Here is a 17,325-nt window from a genome sequence, read left to right on the forward strand (position 1 = left end):
TGCCTTGGCTCCGCCCAATGGCTTTGTCCAGAAGAACGTCTGGAAGGTCTCCCAGTCTAATTAGCATATTATACTTTTATTAGTATAGATGTTTCTATCCCTTTCTCCCTCTCCTTTAATCTCTCTGAAATTAATAAAAACCTATTTAAAAACAAGTAAATAGCCCTAGCCAGTGTGGCTCAGTGGATAGAGCGTCAGCCTGCAGACTCAAGGGTCCCGGGTTCGATTCCGGTCAAGGGCATGTACCTTGGTTGCTGGCACATCCCCAGTAGGAGGTGTGCAGGAGGCAGCTGATTGATGTTCCTCTCTCATTGATGTTTCTAACTCTCTATCCCTCTCTCTTCCTTTCTGTACAAAATCAATAAACTTTAAAAAAAACAAAAACAAGTAAATAAAATAAACTTCTGTAAGATACTTTCACAACTTTCATCATCCCACTTAATATGGCAAAAGATGAACAAAGGTGAAAGGTAGTGATTAAAGGTGAAAATTCTTAATAAGGGCTTTGTTCCATTACTCTCTGCCTACAAAAATGAAACATATAACCCTCCCAGCCTGTCAGTTCGGAGGGGGAGGGAGGGATCAATTCAGAATAAAAATCAGTTGCCAGGCAAGTGAACATCCCTCTTACAAATTTCTCTCTAAAAACAAAAGTCAATGACTGCAGAGTCTCAATGGGCTGGGTGGGTGGGCGGCACCAGCTACCATGAGCTCCTGGGCCAAATGAGCAGCTTAGAGAAGTGACTAGTGTCTTCCAGCAACAGAGCAACCTGAGCACCTGAGCCCTCTCCCCTGAGCTCATCGCCAACAGTGGTGACTTCTCAGTTTCAGTCCAGTTTACCAATGAGAACATGGGTGTCCTCCCAGAGGATGAAAGAACAGAGGACACAACAGACCACACACGTGCCCAGTGGGACCCCAGCACCCCAGTCCCACCTCTCTGGAAGACAACTGGACAACCATGGCTGCAAGGGACCAACAGTCTGAAGTGCCCATGGCCTCGGCCAAGATGAACCAGGAGGAGCCACCAGCAGATGGAGAAGCAGTGCAAGAACAAGCACCACACTGCCATAGATGTCCCTTCATCCAAGAGCAGGTTTGTAGAGTGAAAAAAATGAACAAGGGAACACAAGCATGGGACCCATAAAGTAATGTTAGAAAATACAAAAAGAAAGCACAAGCCACAGGAAAAAGAAGAGTGTGATTTTGAAACCAATTTACTACAGGGAAAAACAGCAAGCTAAACCACAGTTTCAATGTTGTGCTTGGAGAAAAATTAGAAAGGAACAGAAATTCCATAAACCACTGGTTACTTCAGACTGTCACACAGTAGCCAGAAAAATTAATGAAAATGGCCCTGACCGGTTTGGCTCAGTGGATAGAGTATCAGCCTGTGGATTGAAGGGTCCCAGGTTCGATTCTGGTCAAGGGCATGTAACTTGGTTTCGGGCACATCCCCAGTAGGGGGTGTGCAGGAGGCAGCTGATTGATGTTTATCTCTCATCAATGTTTCTAACTCTCTATCCTTCTCCCTTCCTCTCCGTAAAAAATCAATATATATTTTAAAACATTAAAGAAAATGAAACAATTATAAGTTTCAAGATGGCAAAAAATGACTCAAAACGAACAAAGACTCAGAAGATGAACCGTGTACACCAAATGTTGCCAGCACATGGACCTGCATGTCCAGACCACTCAAGGCCAGACCGTGGCCTCAGCTGCTATAGTATGGATAGTGGATGGCAGTCAGTGGATGGTGGACACCTAGGGCCTCGCTGCATTGAGCCCTATAGCTGTGACCTTCGGGTTGGCCACACACATGACTGGTGGCCAGGGCACATGGGCCATCAGAATGGCTGGTTCTACTCAGAGAGCCTATGGGACAGCAGACTCTCCTCAGCCTGTCCTGCTCTCTCCCTCTGCCAAAAGTACACAGTAGTTGGGGCAAATCCTAATATATGATCAAGAAGAAGAGAGGAGCAAATAAGCATCTTAACAAAACTGACTAGAGAAAATAGAAAAGAAATAGTTTTATTAAATTTTAAAATTTAAATTATTATTTTAACATCTTGTTAACTATCCCATAATCTAATCCCCACCTTGTCTTTTCCCACTTTCATGTAATCTTCCTCACATTCCCTCCTTAATTCCAAATGCATAAAAGGAACTGCTAACTGTTGATTCTCTTTAGGATTTGAGATCTTGCTTCTGGCATGTAGTCAGTTTGCCTCAAATAAATTCTTTATAAAAATTCTCTACAGATTTGATGTAAGTTCTTATATCAACATGCATACAAAGGAATATTCATCCTTAAAAAGGAAGAACATTCTGCCCTAATTGGTTTGGCTCAGTGGATAGAGTGTTGGCCTACAGACTGAAGGGTCCCAGGTTCGATTCCGGTCAAGGGCACATGCCTGGGTCACAGGCTCAATCCCCAGTAGTGGGTGTGCAGGAGGCAGCCAATCAATGATTCTCTCTCATCATTGATGTTTCTTTTTTTTTTTTTTTTTTTTTAAGAATTTTTGTGAGTTTATTTGAACCAAACTGTTGACATATGCCGGGAAGCAGAACCTCAACGAATTGAGATAATGCTCCCTCATCATTGATGTTTCTATCTTTCTCTCCCTCTCCCTTCCTCTCTGAAATCAATAAAAATATATTTTTTTAAAAAAAAGGAAGAACAGCCAAAACCGGTTTGGCTCAGTGGATAGAGCGTTGGCCTGCGGACTGAAGGGTCCCAGGTTCGATTCCGGTCAAGGGCATGTACCTTGGTTGCGTGCACATCCCCAGTGGGAGGTGTGCAGGAGGCAGCTGATTGATGTTCCTCTCTCATTGATGTTTCTAGCTCTCTATCCCTCTCCCTTCCTCTCTGTAAAATATCAATAAAATATATTTAAAAAAAAAAAAAAGGAAGAACATTCTGACACCTGCTACAACATATATGGGCCCTGAGGACATTATCCTCAGTGAAATGATTAAGTCATAAAAGGACAAATACTGCATGATTTCACAGTCAGACCATGGAGACAAAAAGTAGATGGTAAGTGCCAGGGGCTGGGGGAGAATGTGGGGAATTAGTGTTTAATGGGGACAGAGTTCACTTTGGGAAGACGGAAAAGTTTTGGAGATGGATGGTGGTGATGGTTGCACAATAGTGTGAATATGATGACTTAAAAATGGTTAAGGTGGGGAATTTCATGTTATGCATATTTTACCACACAGACTAGTACTGAGCAGCAAAGACTATCCACACACCTGCAGAATCTGGTTGCTTTTCTCCTGAAGCTGCAGGGACAGAGACTCCTTCTCTTTCTGGAGAAGAGACTGCACCCGCTCCCACTCCAATCTGTGCATCTCCTCTTTTTCATGCAAAGCAGCCTCCTTTCCACGTTCAAATTCACCCTGTACAAAGATATGATTAAAAACAAAAAATGCTGTCAGGGCACATACCAGAATCAACCTATGTGAAGCAATGCAACACAAGAGACCCTCAGCAGATGAATACCCAACTGAATTCTCATCATAAAGCAGAGGTCAAGAGGCAGTGAGATGACACATTCAAAGAGCTGAAAGAATAAGACTGTCAACCAAGAATTCTAATTCAGGAAACTCTCTTTCCAAAATTAATGAGAAATTAAAATATTCCCAGATAAATACAAACTAAGAGAATTCATCACTAATGAGCCTGCTCTGAAGAAATACTAAAGGGAGATCTTCAGACTAAAATGAAAGGACATTGGACAGCAACTTGAATCCACGTGAAGAAATAAAGAACACTGGTATAGGTAACTGTTCAGATAAATATAAAAGACAAAATAAACGTAGTTTTTGTTGGTAACTCTTTTTATTCCTATCTGATTTATTTATTTTTGTTCAGCTTAACCAGAGGATATTTTTCCCACTGACTTTTAGAGAGAGTGAAGGGGAGGAAGAGAGGGGGCAGAGAAACATTGATGTAAGACACATCGATTGGTTGCCACCCACATGCACCCCAACTGGGGCTGGAGATGGAACCTGTAACCCAAGTATGTGCCCTCCGGGATTGAACCCGTGACCCTTCAGTGCATGGACCAACGCTCTAGCCACTGAGCACACTGGCCAGGGCTCTCTTATCTGATTTTAAAAACAACTGCAGAGAGCAATGAGTATAAAAATGTATACAGATGTACTTTGCACAACAACGTTAGCAACAATGGAGAGAGGAAGGAATGAAGTTATATACGTAGAATCATTTTTTAAACTATTAACATTAAGTTGGCAAAAGAACAAAGAACCAGCCCCCAATGATGTCAAGCCCCTTCCTTGTCTCACCCGCAACACAGAACTGCAATTCCTAAAAGCAGTTGGAAGCTAAGCATATCACTTATTTTTTAACCTTCACTTGGTTTCAGGAAGGGTTTTAAGGCAGTTGACAGACATACACAAAGTCTAACAGGACACACAAACTAGGCAGAAGAGCAGCAAACTCAAAGCCCCGTGCCAACTATCCACTTATGAGGAGCAGTGTGCCTGTCCTGCCTAGTTGCCCCCAATCCTGGCACAGGACCTTGCAGAAGTGCACCATGAAGGAGGCCAAGATCAGAGGTGGCAGCATTCTGGAGAACATCCATGAGTCATGTAGGAGCCAGGAGAGGCAGTTCTGAGGGTGGGGAAGAGGGGGCCCTTCCAACCCGTGCAGGAGGGTAGCCAAGGTACACTCAGGAAAGGGTGCAGAGAGCATACAATGTGCGACCTCGAAGTCCCATACCGGGGCTTTGGACATTGAGAAGTGCACATCTTTAGGCCACCCCTGGCATGAATGAACAGAATCAAAGAAGGTTTGACTCATCAGATCCCTTACAGACAATCGATTCTAGTTCCAGACTTGCGTAAAATTCTGTTTAATTTGCCATGTTTTAATGTTAAGGCCAATATAAGAAAAATATGTTCTTGAGTTTTTCTAAAAATCCACACAATTATAGAGAAAATGTCATATATAAATCACTAGGAAAACACAATAGAGCCTTGGCCAGATTGTTGTGCTGAACACTGAAGGTTTGTGGGTTTGATCACCGGCTGGGGCACATATGGGAGGCAACTGAACAACGTTTCTCTCTCTCCCTCCTCCTTCCTCTCTCTCCAAAATCAATAATAAATAAAAATCCTCGGGTGAGGATTAAAAAATATATATTAAACAACAGATATGCCTGGAGAAGATAAAAAGTAAATAGTACTGCACAAAGAACATCAACATAGTAATAAAGACATTCAAACTATATCTAAACTGACCACAGGTTTTAATATTTTCAAAAATTATCATATAAATAGATTTTTTTTTTTACCAAGAAAAGATGAAATTGCCTTGAGCAAACAGTACTGGTCACACTATAGTTTACTTCTCTTTCCAGACCCTGCTCGGTGTTACCACCTGAGGAAGGGTCCTTCATGGAGGCACATCTCCAAGAAAAGGAAACCACGCTTACGTTCAGAGTGCTTTTCTCACAACCACACTCCAAAGGGAGGGAACCTGGAAAGTGATCCAATCACCTCACACACACACACATTAAGTCTTCTGATAAGTGACACAGCTTTTCAACAGGTGCAAGATATTTGTAGCCCAGATAAAACCTATTCGCAGAGGAAGAACAGTGTGTCCCAGCTATTTTGGGGACGATGATCCTGGCATCCCAAGAAATGCCCAGCAAGGCTTTATGTAATATCTGTTTGCAGTAAAGCCTGAGGGAAGACCGCAGGAGGAACATGCCAATACCTACACGAGTTCGAATCAAGTCATGGACCTGACTCCAATCATATGTTAAGGGTATGTCACAGGAAAAGCAAGGTAACACGTGGCCATGAGAACAAGCAGAAGTACAGGAGACAGGGGCAGAGGGCACATGTGGTTGGAGTTTGTGGGGAGCCATGCCCCTGATCCGGCCACAGGCCCTGGAGTTTTAAGGTGTGCTATGGGGTACACAAGGCAGGGACCACTCTGCAGAGAAGAGACTTTTGAGGGGCTGGTGGCCAGGCTCCTAATAGATTCTGGATCCTCTTTGCATGCCCAAGGCTCACCCAGAAAGCAGCCCCACAGGCTTCACCAATGCCCTGTACCATCTACAAGCAGTGTGCATTACAATGAGAAGCCCCAGGAGGCCTGGCAGTCTGTGGAGCCAGAGTCCACCCCCTGGAGATCCCGGATTCCTCCTCTACCCAAGAAGGGGCCGCACTGCACACTCGGAGCAGCTCACCTGCATAGCCCTCTCCTGCAATGCCTGCTGCTCTGCCCGCTGCCTCTGCATCTCAGCTGCGTGCATGTCCCCAAGCTCTTGCAGGGCAGCCTGGTGCTGCTGCTCCAGGAGGAGGACCTCAGCATGCACCCGGTCCAGGGCCACACTCTTTTCCTCCTCCAGCAGGCGCCTCTGATTCAGCAGGGCTCCAGCCAGCTCCTCCTGCCAAAAGAGTCCACAGGACACTGCACCCCACCCACCCTATCTCAGTACCCACACCATGGAACTGAAGGTACACGTCCCACCCTGCAGTCTGCCCCTGGAGGCCTGACATGCCCAGCTGGCCCACAAACTGGGCAGTGCAGCCCCATTTACTGTGACTCTATAGTTTTAGGCCAAATACACACGTCCTATTCATGACACTCAGATGCAGTTTACAAAGGTGGGTGCCAGCCCAGGGCACCTGGGCTTTCTCCAGAAATTCCCTTGCGTACCAAACTTAAAGTCACTGCTCTTGACACATGACAGAGGGTTAATTTTATGAAGCACCCACAAAGGAAAGCCAAGGGTACATATGCACAAGAGGAAAACAAAGCTGAGGCCCTGGAATGCCAGGCCCACAGAGAGGTCCAGCACAGACATGAGGAGCACTCAGAGCTGGTGAGGTCATATGCACACTTCCCTAGGGTTGGAGAGCCCAAGTCTTCCCAAAAAGTATGTGATCATGTGATAAAAGAAACCCTTAAAACTCACTGTTCTAGATCTACCTCATGAGGAAACCAAAGTCACCGCTGAAAGGAACAGTGAGACACACAGACACGGGCTTGCACAGATACTGACACATTCATGTAGGCACACACTCATGGACACACAAGAGTACAATGAATCACACAGGCCACTGGAAGACACCTGTCCTGAGACAGGGAAAAGGGCCCAGTCCTCACCTGGTGAGCCCCCTGAAGCTCTGCAGCCAGGGCCCTCAAACTCTCAGTGTGTTCAGTGTTCAGTTCAGCTCTCCAGTTGCCCTTTGCAGACTCAAGCTCTTTATCATGTTTCTGCTGAAGTTTCTCTAACTCCTGAGTCAAAATCATTTGGTGAGAAGAGTCCTTTTTCTGCAGTTGTTCCTCAAGGTCCCCTCGCAACAGCTCTAGGGCCCGCCCGTGTTCATCCCGGAGGGCCTGAATTTCAGACAGGTAACATGACTCCACAGAATCCAGCTGTGACAAATGTCTCGTCTCCAGAGCATGGATTTCAGCAGCATGTTTCGTCTGCAGTTCATCCACACGAGCCTCTGAAAGAGCCCATTGCTCTCTCTGGAACACAGCCTTTAGCTCCTCGACACTGGCCTGGTGCTTGGCCTCGAGTTCTGCTGTCAGGGACAGAACGTGCTGCTGGTGTCTCTCCTGCAGGAGCTGGAGCTCACTGGCGTGCTTCTCCTGGGCCTTCCGCAGGAGGGCATCTTGTTCTGCAGTGAATGTCTCTGTGATTTCTTTACGTTGTTCTAAAAACCTGAGATGACATGCAAAGTGAACAGACGGCAAAAAATGTAGTCATAGACCCACAGGTTGAGAACCGCTAGCAGGGTCGCCTAAGACCATCGGAAAACATAGATATTTACATTACTATTCATAACAGTAGCAAAATGATAGTTATGAAGTAGCAACGAAAATAATTTTATGGTTGGGGGTCACCACAACATGAGGAACTGTATTAAAGGGTCGCGGCATTAGAAAGGTTGAGAACCACTGCTACCAGGTGTCCTGGGTTAGGTCTTGCGTGGAACCTAGCAGATGGCGCCATACTAACAAAGTGCTACAAGAATGTCACCCACCTGTTCTGGGCCAGCATCAGCTGAAGGGCACAGTCCTTCTTCAGATGGAGGGGAGCAAACTCCAGGTCTTGGTCCTGGTCCACTGGGACCAGTCCACTGCTCGGTTCCTGGTCACTCTGCAGAGACTCATCCCCAGCAAGGCCAAGCTCCAGTTGCCTCAGGCGGCCCTGCTGCTCCTTCAGGGACCCCTCCAAGTCCAGGATCTGGGCAGCCTGCTGATCCTGGAGTTGCCTCATTTCCATTTCTCGAAGCTCAAACTCATTTATTATTGACTGTTTCTCCAATTCAGCCTGTTCTCTCAGGTCAAGGAGCATCAGGGTTAACTTCTCTTCAGCTTCTCTCCTTAGGGATTCACTTGTACCTTTCCACTCTGCTTTTCTTTCTTGGAGTTCTTGTTTCATTAGCTGAATCTGCTCCTTAGCTTTCCTCAGTTCTTCCTTATGATCTTCAACTAAATTATGTTTCCCCTATAGATAATTTTATTTAAGAGAAAAGAAGTTAAAGGAAAAGATTATTGGCAGCAAAAATCCAAATCCATCTCTGAAGACAGGGAAGCTTCCACAACATATAGGCATTGTGCTGAGCAGAGCAATGGGACTGCTTTGTGTGTTGATGAGAATAAAATAAATGTAAAAGGAACAAATTTAAACTACTTACTTAAGTAAAAGGTGTCCACATGGAACCAACAGCTCTGTCTAGAGTTGGCAAGCCTGGACAAAAAATAAGTGAACTGAACCCAAAGATGGGCTGAAGGCCTTCTCTGTTGCACCTAGACCAGCAATAGGGAAAAATCTGACATATCACGGTCATCTGTTGATAAAAAGGCCAACTGGACCCCTGACAGAGCTGAAGCACCAGAAGCAAGGAGATTAAAAGTCTGAGGGAGATGAGAGCAACAGACAGTGTCAGGAGTTCAAGTCTTTGGACTTGCACAATTTATATTCCAGGATAAACTGGATCCTGGGCAAGAGGCTGATGAACTAAAACTTAATTTTAAAAGAGGTAACTTGTGTAATAGAGGATGAATCAGAAAGCTGAAGGTAGGCAAATATCCTGGTTTTGTGGGGTTTTTTTTAAGAAAGGTCAACAAACTACTGAACATAATAAAGAAGAAAGTAAACAAAATCAAAACAGATATGTAAGACTGACTTCAACTCCTTATTTAAAGTTATTTAAAAATGGGGGAAAAACCAAGATGGTGGCATAGGTAAACACCTAAACTGCTGCCTCGCACAATATCAAAACTACAACTAAAAGACAAAACGGACACCATCCAGAACCACAGGAAAGCTGGCTAAGTGGAAATTCTACAACTAGAAGAAAAGAGGAAAGCACATTGACAATCAGAGGAGCTGCAAAAGGCTGAGGTACGGAGACTCGCACGCAGAGAGGACGGGCGGCTGTGTGCACAGGCAGCTGAGTGCACGACTGGCTTTCTAAAGCAGGAGGGAGACGGAAGCTCCTGACTGTGCTGAACTCCAGTTCCGGGAGTTTCTGGGAACCCAGACTCATTCGGGGAGAAACTGGACTGTCAGAAAAAGAGAAGCACACTGAGACTCAGGGGAGCTGTGGAAGGCAGAGGTCCCGAGGCACGCGCGCGCAGAGAGGACTGACTGCTGAGTGCACAGGCGGCTGAGTGCGCAGCAGGCTTTCTAAAGCAGGAGGGAGACGGAAGCTCCCGAATGCGCTGAACTCCAGTTCCGGGCGAGTTTCTGGGAACCCCGACTCATTCGGGGAGAAAATGGACTGTCTGGCAGCGGGCGAAACTCGAGGGCGGCTTTCTCTCAGAGGTACTTGCAGCGATTACTGAGGGACACTGAGACCCAGGGGCCTCATAGGGCAGGGCTGACGGGAAGCCAAGGCTGTCTGCTCTGCCCTGAGACTCCGCCCCATCCAAGTTCAGCACAGAGGCTTTTGCAATTTTGCAAGTCTTATCTCATAAGAGTGTCTCCAGCTCAGAAGTTTTCCCAGAGTAGACACAGCTGATCCTCACAGCCAATTGGCCTGGAAGGTCAATTCCTCCCAGTGATACCAACAACAATCAAGACTTAACTACAACAAGGCTGTGCACACAGTCCACAAAGGGGTGCACCAAAAGTGTCCACCTCAGGTAACTGGGGGAGGCTAAGCCACTGGGCCCTATAGAACACCTACCACACAAAGCTACTCTACCTACCAACTCAGGGAAGCAGCGAAAATGCAGAGACAAAGAAACAGATCACAAATGAAAGAAATGGAGGAAAGCAAATGACTGGATATAGAGTTCAAAACCACGGTTATAAGGTTTTTCAAGAATTTCCTAGAAAAGGCCGATAAACTTAATAAGACCCTCAAGGATATGAAAAAGGACCAACTAGAAATTAAACATACACTGACTGAAATAAATATTATACAGAGACCTAACAGCAGACTAGAGGACCGCAAGAATCCAGTCAAAGAATTGAAATACAAAGAAGCAAAAAACACTCAACCAGAAAAGCAAAAAGAAAAAAGAATCCAAAAATTTGAAGATAGTGTAAGGAGCCTCTGGGACAACCTCAAGTGTACCAACATCGAATTATGGGGGTGCCAGAAAAAGAGAGAGAGCAAGGTATTGAAAACCTATTTGAAGAAATAATGACAGAAAACTTCCCCCACCTGGTGAAAGAAATAGACTTACAAGTCCAGGAAGCGCACAGAACCCCAAACAAAAGAAATCTAAAGAGGACCACACCAAGACACATCATAATTAAAATGCCAAGAGCAAAAGACAAAGAGAGAATCTTAAAAGCAGCAAGAGAAAAACAGTTCATTACCTACAAGGGAGCACCCATACGACTGTCAGCTGATTTCTCAACAGAAACTATGCAGGCCAGAAGGGAGTAGCAAGAAATACTCAAAGTGATGAATAGCAAGAATCTACAACCAAGATTACTCTACCCAGCAAAGCTATCATTCAGAATTGAAGGTCAGATAAAGAGCTTCACAGATAAGAAAAAGCTAAAGGAGGTCATCACCACCAAACCAGTATTATATGAAATGCTGAAAGGTATTCTTTAAGAGGAAGAAGAAGAAAAAGGTAAAGATAACAATTATGAACAACAACTACATGTCTATCAAAAAGTGAGTCTAAAAATCAAGTGAATAAAAAATCTTATGAACAGAATAAACTGGTGAACATAGTAGAATCAGGGGCATAGAAAGGGAGTGGAGTGAGAATTCTCGGTGGGAAAGGTGTGTGGGGGGTGCGGGAAGAGACTGGACAAAAATCGTACACCTATGGAAGAGGACAATGGGGGGGAGGGAGGTAAGGGCAGAGGGTGGGGTGGGAACCGGGTGGAGGGGAGCTATGGGGGGAAAAAAGAGGAACTGTAATAATCTGAACAATAAAGATTTATTAAATTTTAGAAAAATAAATAGTTATTTAAAAATGAAGTTTAGGGGCCCTGCTTCTGTTGATGGTTGAGAAGTCCTAATGAGACCCAACTTCCTGAGATAACAACTATAAACTCTGGATAAAATATAAGAAACTAACTGAAGGCCCAGAGAGCATCCAAAAGAAATGGTACTGGGTGATTTACTGTATGTGCTGTGCTCACAGGAATTCCATAATCTTACTTATTTGAACAGAGGGGCTGGAAAGTGCATTAGGACAGAGCCAGAGACCAAGAGCAAAATCTGAAATAAACCAAGCCCTAAATTCAGGTTCATGCCTGACCCCCATGTGTGCGGGCAGACTCCAAGGGCAAGCTGGCAAAAACTAAATGAACTGAACAGTACACTTCAATCCAGAGAAGGAGTGTGTGACTCTGAATCTAGCCAGGTTAACTGCCTACTGAAACATAGAATCATTACTCTTCAGAGGAATATAACAGAATCCAGACTCTCCACAAGGTCCAGGATCCAATCCAAAAACAGTTAATATACAAAATAAAGAGGAAATATGACCCATGCAGGAGCCCCAGCCATCATTCTTCTCATTAACATACCAGACCCTTAGTACAGATGCCAACAGTTGGAGGAAAAGAACTCATATTTATTTATTATATTATACATATGGACAGCATATAGTTGGGTATTTTAAAAACCCATTCTGACAAATTTTGCCATTTAATTGGAGTGTGTAGTCCGTTACCTTTTATGATGTTATTGACAAGGTTACACCGAGGGTGCCATTTTATTACTAGTTTCCACATGTGGAAAAGACTTAAAAGTTCTAGTCACCTTAATTACAATATTCCTACAAAGTGATAAAACTGTGCTGCTGTATAATGAGGCCCTTCAATAACTCAGCGAGTCTATGTTTATGTGTTTTTCAGCGTGCACAATGGTGTAGCAGCAAGCTCATCACTCGGGTCCCACGAGTGGTTGCCAAGCTGCACAGCTGACAAGAGCCTAGGGGTTCAGGACACCACCACTGGAGGCACTGGGGACAAGGCTTAAAGTTAGTTGTGGCTCAAGCCCCTTCCTGCGTCCTCTGACGACACCCAGCTGCTTCCTCAGCCCCTGAGCTCTGCACTCAGCTGGGGAGCAGGCTCACTCCCACTGAGGGACACACCAAATCCACTCCTGGCCGTGCACATGTGCGGCCTGACATCCTATCCACCCTCTGGCCCAGGCCACTGCTCCCACAAGGTCACAGTGGAAGTGGCAGTCGTGCCTCGCCATCAGGACTCACAACTCACTTTCTCCAAGTCCTCTTTCAGGCGGATTTCCCACTGCAGCTTCTCGTGTAAATTTCGGTTTTCTATTTTTAACAGATTGATTTCTTCCTGGAGCTCTGTCTGAAGCATTGAGAGTTCAACCTCTGTTTCCAAACCCAAGGTTGTTGTTGCCACTTTGGTCTCCACCTCCACGGCTGGGCCCTGCACACCCCGAAGATGCATGCAAGCAAGCTCTATGAGGAAGGAGACAGGAAAGACAGGCGTGACCCACGAGGACACCCACGTAACAGGGACAGGACACTTGCATTCAGATGCCTCAGACAACAGAAATTCAGATTCTTAAAACTCCTGTGTGCACTTGGTGTCAGGAGTGGACACGACTGGCGGCCCAGCAGTCCATGTGCAAAACCATACCTGGTGCTGCCTCTGCACAAACCCTATCCCAGCCACCCACTCTGCTCCTTCAGGTTGGGTAGCAGGTGACTGTAATGAGATGTGTCCACCATGCCCAATGACCATAATGTGCTGCGTGGTGGCCACGGGGCACTTTTCACACAGGAAGGAGAACCAAGAGGAGGAGATGTCAAGTGCGGCATGACCTTGGCTGTCAGGGTTGTGCCCCCTCTCATCTGCCTCACCAGCTCTGAGAGAGCCTGAGCCAAGATGGGTACTTGTGCCAGAGTACCCCGAGTGGAATCTGAACCCCACCAGACCCTCATATGGGACTCTCTGCCTCGCCTCCTGAGCTCTATACAGAACACAATAGTGCCCACCCCCAGGGCTGTCCCAGGCTAGCACACCAGGCACCTGGGCTGCTCAAGCCCTTCTGGAATCTGTGGCCTTACATCCACTCTCACTGCAGCAAGGCCACTACCTGTTCCCATCTGCCATACCCATCTGTACCACAGCTCCTCCATCTGCCACCTCCTGGCTGCCACAGCCTCCTGTTTGCCCTGGTGAGACTGCACAGTCAGACCCTCTCCTGATACACCCGGGCCCTGCCCCACCCCTGGACTCTAGGCCCCGTGTGGGGACACCCCGAGCCGACCACCAGCACTGCAGAGAAAAGGGACAGCATACCCAGATGACTCAGACAGTTGATCGTGGCGAGGCTCCCAACCTCCCCACAAATCAAACCTGGGCTGCTGAGGAACACCCACCTGGGCCAGGCTCTTCCAAGAGCCCCACATGCTGTGCCAACACCTGGGTCCCCACAAGGTCCGCCTCCTGTTGGGCTGCCACTTGGTGCTGTGGGCTTTCTTCTAACTGAGTTTGCAAACACAGGCCCTCCTTTGGGGAAGTCACACAGAAGAAACGTTTCAGTGAGCCTCTGCCTCGTGGCCTAGTCACTGCCCCCAGGTATGCCCCACGAGCGATGCAGGCTCATGCAGTCTTCTTGTGCCGCCTGTCCTGTCCAGAGGGAAATAGCTGGCTGCAGCCCTGAGGAGGGCAGGCTCTGCTAAAGCGAGGGGCCCACAGTCAGGGAGTCCTACTCATGCTCATAGAGCCAACACAGAACACCAGCCACAGGAGCGCCAGGCTGACCCTGCCCACTAGACCCCCTGCCGTTACCTCCCCTTCCCAGGGTCAAGCCTCACCCGTTCCCTTCCATCCTCACAGGCCACTCAGCCTCCCTGACCAGCCTCATAGACAAAGGCCTCAGTTGAAGGGGTCCTGTTCTGATGTGGGGCTCCCTGGCTTCTGTACCCACTTATTCCTGAGCCTCCTCACTCCCTCTTCTGCTCTCCTTGCCCTGCACTTTCCCATCTAGAGCCAGTGCAAGGTCTGATGCTGGGCCTGCTCAGGAGTTTCCGGGGGAGGAGGGGGGTGGGGAGAGAGTCTCTGGTTGCTGCTGTGAGCAGCCCTGACAACAGGCCCAGCCAAGCATCCCTATGGAGAAAAGAAAAGCAGGCAGGCAGACAAGAAGGCGGGCTCAATGCTTTTATACTTCTTTTTCCCCTCACAACGCAACTAGTAAGCTCATTTTCCTTAAAAAAAAAAAAAAAAAATCACTGAGGAGTCACATCAACCTAAACTTCAAGATTCCTGCCCCTGTGACAATTAAGCACACAAAAGAGCCAAGTTCCAAACTGGAAGGACAAATTCAATGAGTTTGTCAGAATGGCTATTATCAATAAATTAACAAACAACAAGTGTTGGCGAGGATGTGGAAAAAAAGGAACCCTCATGCACCGTTGGTGGGAATGCAGACTGGTGCAGTCACTATGGAAAAGAGCAAGGGGTTTCCTCAAAAAATTAAAAACTGCCTTATGACCTAGCAATTCCACTTCTGGATGATAAAAACACTAACTTGAAAATATATATGCACGACTATGTTCATTACAGCATTTTTTTACTATAGCCAAAATATGGAAGCAACCTAAGTTGCTATCAATAGATGAATAAACAAAACGTGATATATGAGTGCACATATATATGTAAATATTATTCAGCCATAAAAAAGAATCAAATCTTGCCATTTGTGACAGCTTGGATGGATCTGGAGGCTATTATGATAAGTAAAACAAGTCAGAGAAAGACAAATAAGATATGATCTTCCTGCCAAAACCGGTTTGGCTCAGTGGATAGAGCGTCAGCCTGCGGACTGAAAGGTCCCAGGTTCGATTCCGGTCAAGGGCATGTACCTTGGTTGCGGGCACATCCCCAGTGGGGGGTGTGCAAGAGGCAGCTGATCGATGTTTCTCTCTCATCGATGTTTCTGACTCTCTATCCCTCTCCCTTCCTCTCTGTAAAAAATCAATAAAATATATTTAAAAAAAAAAAAAAGATATGATCTTCCTTATATGTATAATCTGAAAAAACAAAACAAAACAAAAAATAAAACAACTGAACTCATGGATACAGAGAACAGATAGGTGGTTGCCAGAGGGCATGGGTGGGAGAAATGAATGAAGTGGGTCAAAAGGTACAAAATTCATTGTAAGTAATATAATGGATGTATCATACAGCATGGTGGCTTATGGGGAAAGTGGCTGAGAATAAATCGTAAAAGGTCTCACCACAAGAAAAAATATCTAACTGTGGTGATGCTAACTAGACTTACTGCGGTGATCATTTCCCAATATGGACTAATATCGAATCATTACATTGTCACCTTGGACTAATACAATAGTACATGTCAATTATATGTCACTAAAACAAAAATGGCCTGTCACCTCATGCTGCTCCAGATGGAAGCTGAGCTGATCGAGGTCGTCTCTTCTTTCTTTTTCAGAAGTCTCTTCTAAAACCACACTGGATGAACTAGGAGAAAACACATCTTGAAAACCTTACACATGGCACTTACACATCGGAACTCTGCTCCATCCCTGGGATCTGACCACATGAAAGAAGAAAACCCTTCCTGCTCCTTCCATCACAATTCTACTTGCATCAAGAACAGGACACAACTGAATGAAATATGTCAGTGGCCACAGCTGGTGTTTTAGTGGCGGGGACCCCGAGGCAACACAGATTCCCCACTGCCTGAGCCCACCTCCACGAGCCGTACATCATCTGCAGCCTGTCCTGTGAGTCAGATTCAGCTCTTAGCTCTAATGTTCTCTGGTTTGGGGTCCCAAACATAAAAAATGTGTTTCTAGAATACCAGGCTATTTGTTTCCACTGGCATAAAATCACAAGCAAAATTAGATTTCAGGTTTTGTGAACACACAACACAGCATACAGACAATGTATCATAGAACTGTACACCTGAAACCTATATAATTTTATTAACCAATAACATCCCAATAAATTCAATAAAAATAAATAATTTAAAAATTTGCTTAAACATATAGGGATAGTATCCTATCTTATCTAATAAAGAGGGAATATGCTAATTGACCATCACTCCATCACAAAGATTGGCTGCACCCACAGCTGAAGCCAAGTTCCCATAAGGAACCTTAAAGAGCAATCAGCAGGGACCTGAGGCTACACCCTCCCCCGCCCCTGTAGGGCTTTGACAGGGGACCTCAGGCCACGCCCCCACCCTGGTGTCAGGCTGGGGGACCTCAGGCCACACCCCCACCCCAGCGCCAGGCCAGGGGACCTGAGGCCATGCCCCCCACCCAGCGGGGCTTGATGGGGGACCTCAAGGTGCGCTTCCCGTCCTGGTGCTGGGCTAGGGGACCGCAGGCTGCTCCCCCAGCCCCAGCGCCAGGCTGGGGGACCTCAGGCCACACCCCCCACCAAGTGGGGCTTGACAGGGGACTTCAGGCCACACCCCCCACCCTAGCACCAGGCCGGGGGACTTCAGACCGCACCCCCTGCCCACTGGGTCTTGACGGGAGACCTCAGGCCACGTTCCCCCACCCCAGCATCGGGCCAGGGAACCTGAGGCTGAGCCCCCTGCCTGGCTGGGCTTGACAGGGGACCTCAGGCCGTGACTCCCACCCAGTGGGGCTTGACAGAGGACCTCAAGGTGCACCCCCAGTGCTGAGTCGGGGGAATTCAGGCCGCACCCCCCACCACAGCACCAGGCTGGGGAACCTCAGACCGAACCCCCCGCCTGGCAGGGCTTGATGGGGAACCTCAGGCCGTGCCTCCCACCCCAGCACCAGGCCAGGGGACCTAAGGCTGCACCCCCCTGCCTGGCAGGACTTGACAGGGGACCTTATGCCATGCCCTCCACCCAGCGGGGCTT

At 46.8% G+C, this 17,325-nt stretch overlaps 1 protein-coding gene across 1 annotated transcript in view; it reads right to left on the bottom strand.

The window, feature by feature from the left end:
- Window positions 1-17,325, bottom strand: part of PCNT (pericentrin) — a 71,385-nt gene that overhangs the window by 52,771 nt on the left and 1,289 nt on the right. The window contains exons 2-5 of the mRNA XM_080654493.1: window positions 8,038-8,504; window positions 7,151-7,715; window positions 6,228-6,428; window positions 3,256-3,402 (exon numbers count right to left, since the gene is read on the bottom strand). Of these exons, the coding sequence (XP_080510619.1) occupies window positions 3,256-3,402; window positions 6,228-6,428; window positions 7,151-7,715; window positions 8,038-8,438 (1,314 nt within the window). The 5' untranslated portion in view covers window positions 8,439-8,504. The remainder of the gene's footprint in view (window positions 1-3,255; window positions 3,403-6,227; window positions 6,429-7,150; window positions 7,716-8,037; window positions 8,505-17,325) is intronic.

The sequence above is a fragment of the Plecotus auritus genome, assembly GCF_963455305.1.
Source record: "Plecotus auritus genome assembly, chromosome: 2".
Taxonomy (NCBI): domain Eukaryota; kingdom Metazoa; phylum Chordata; class Mammalia; order Chiroptera; family Vespertilionidae; genus Plecotus; species Plecotus auritus.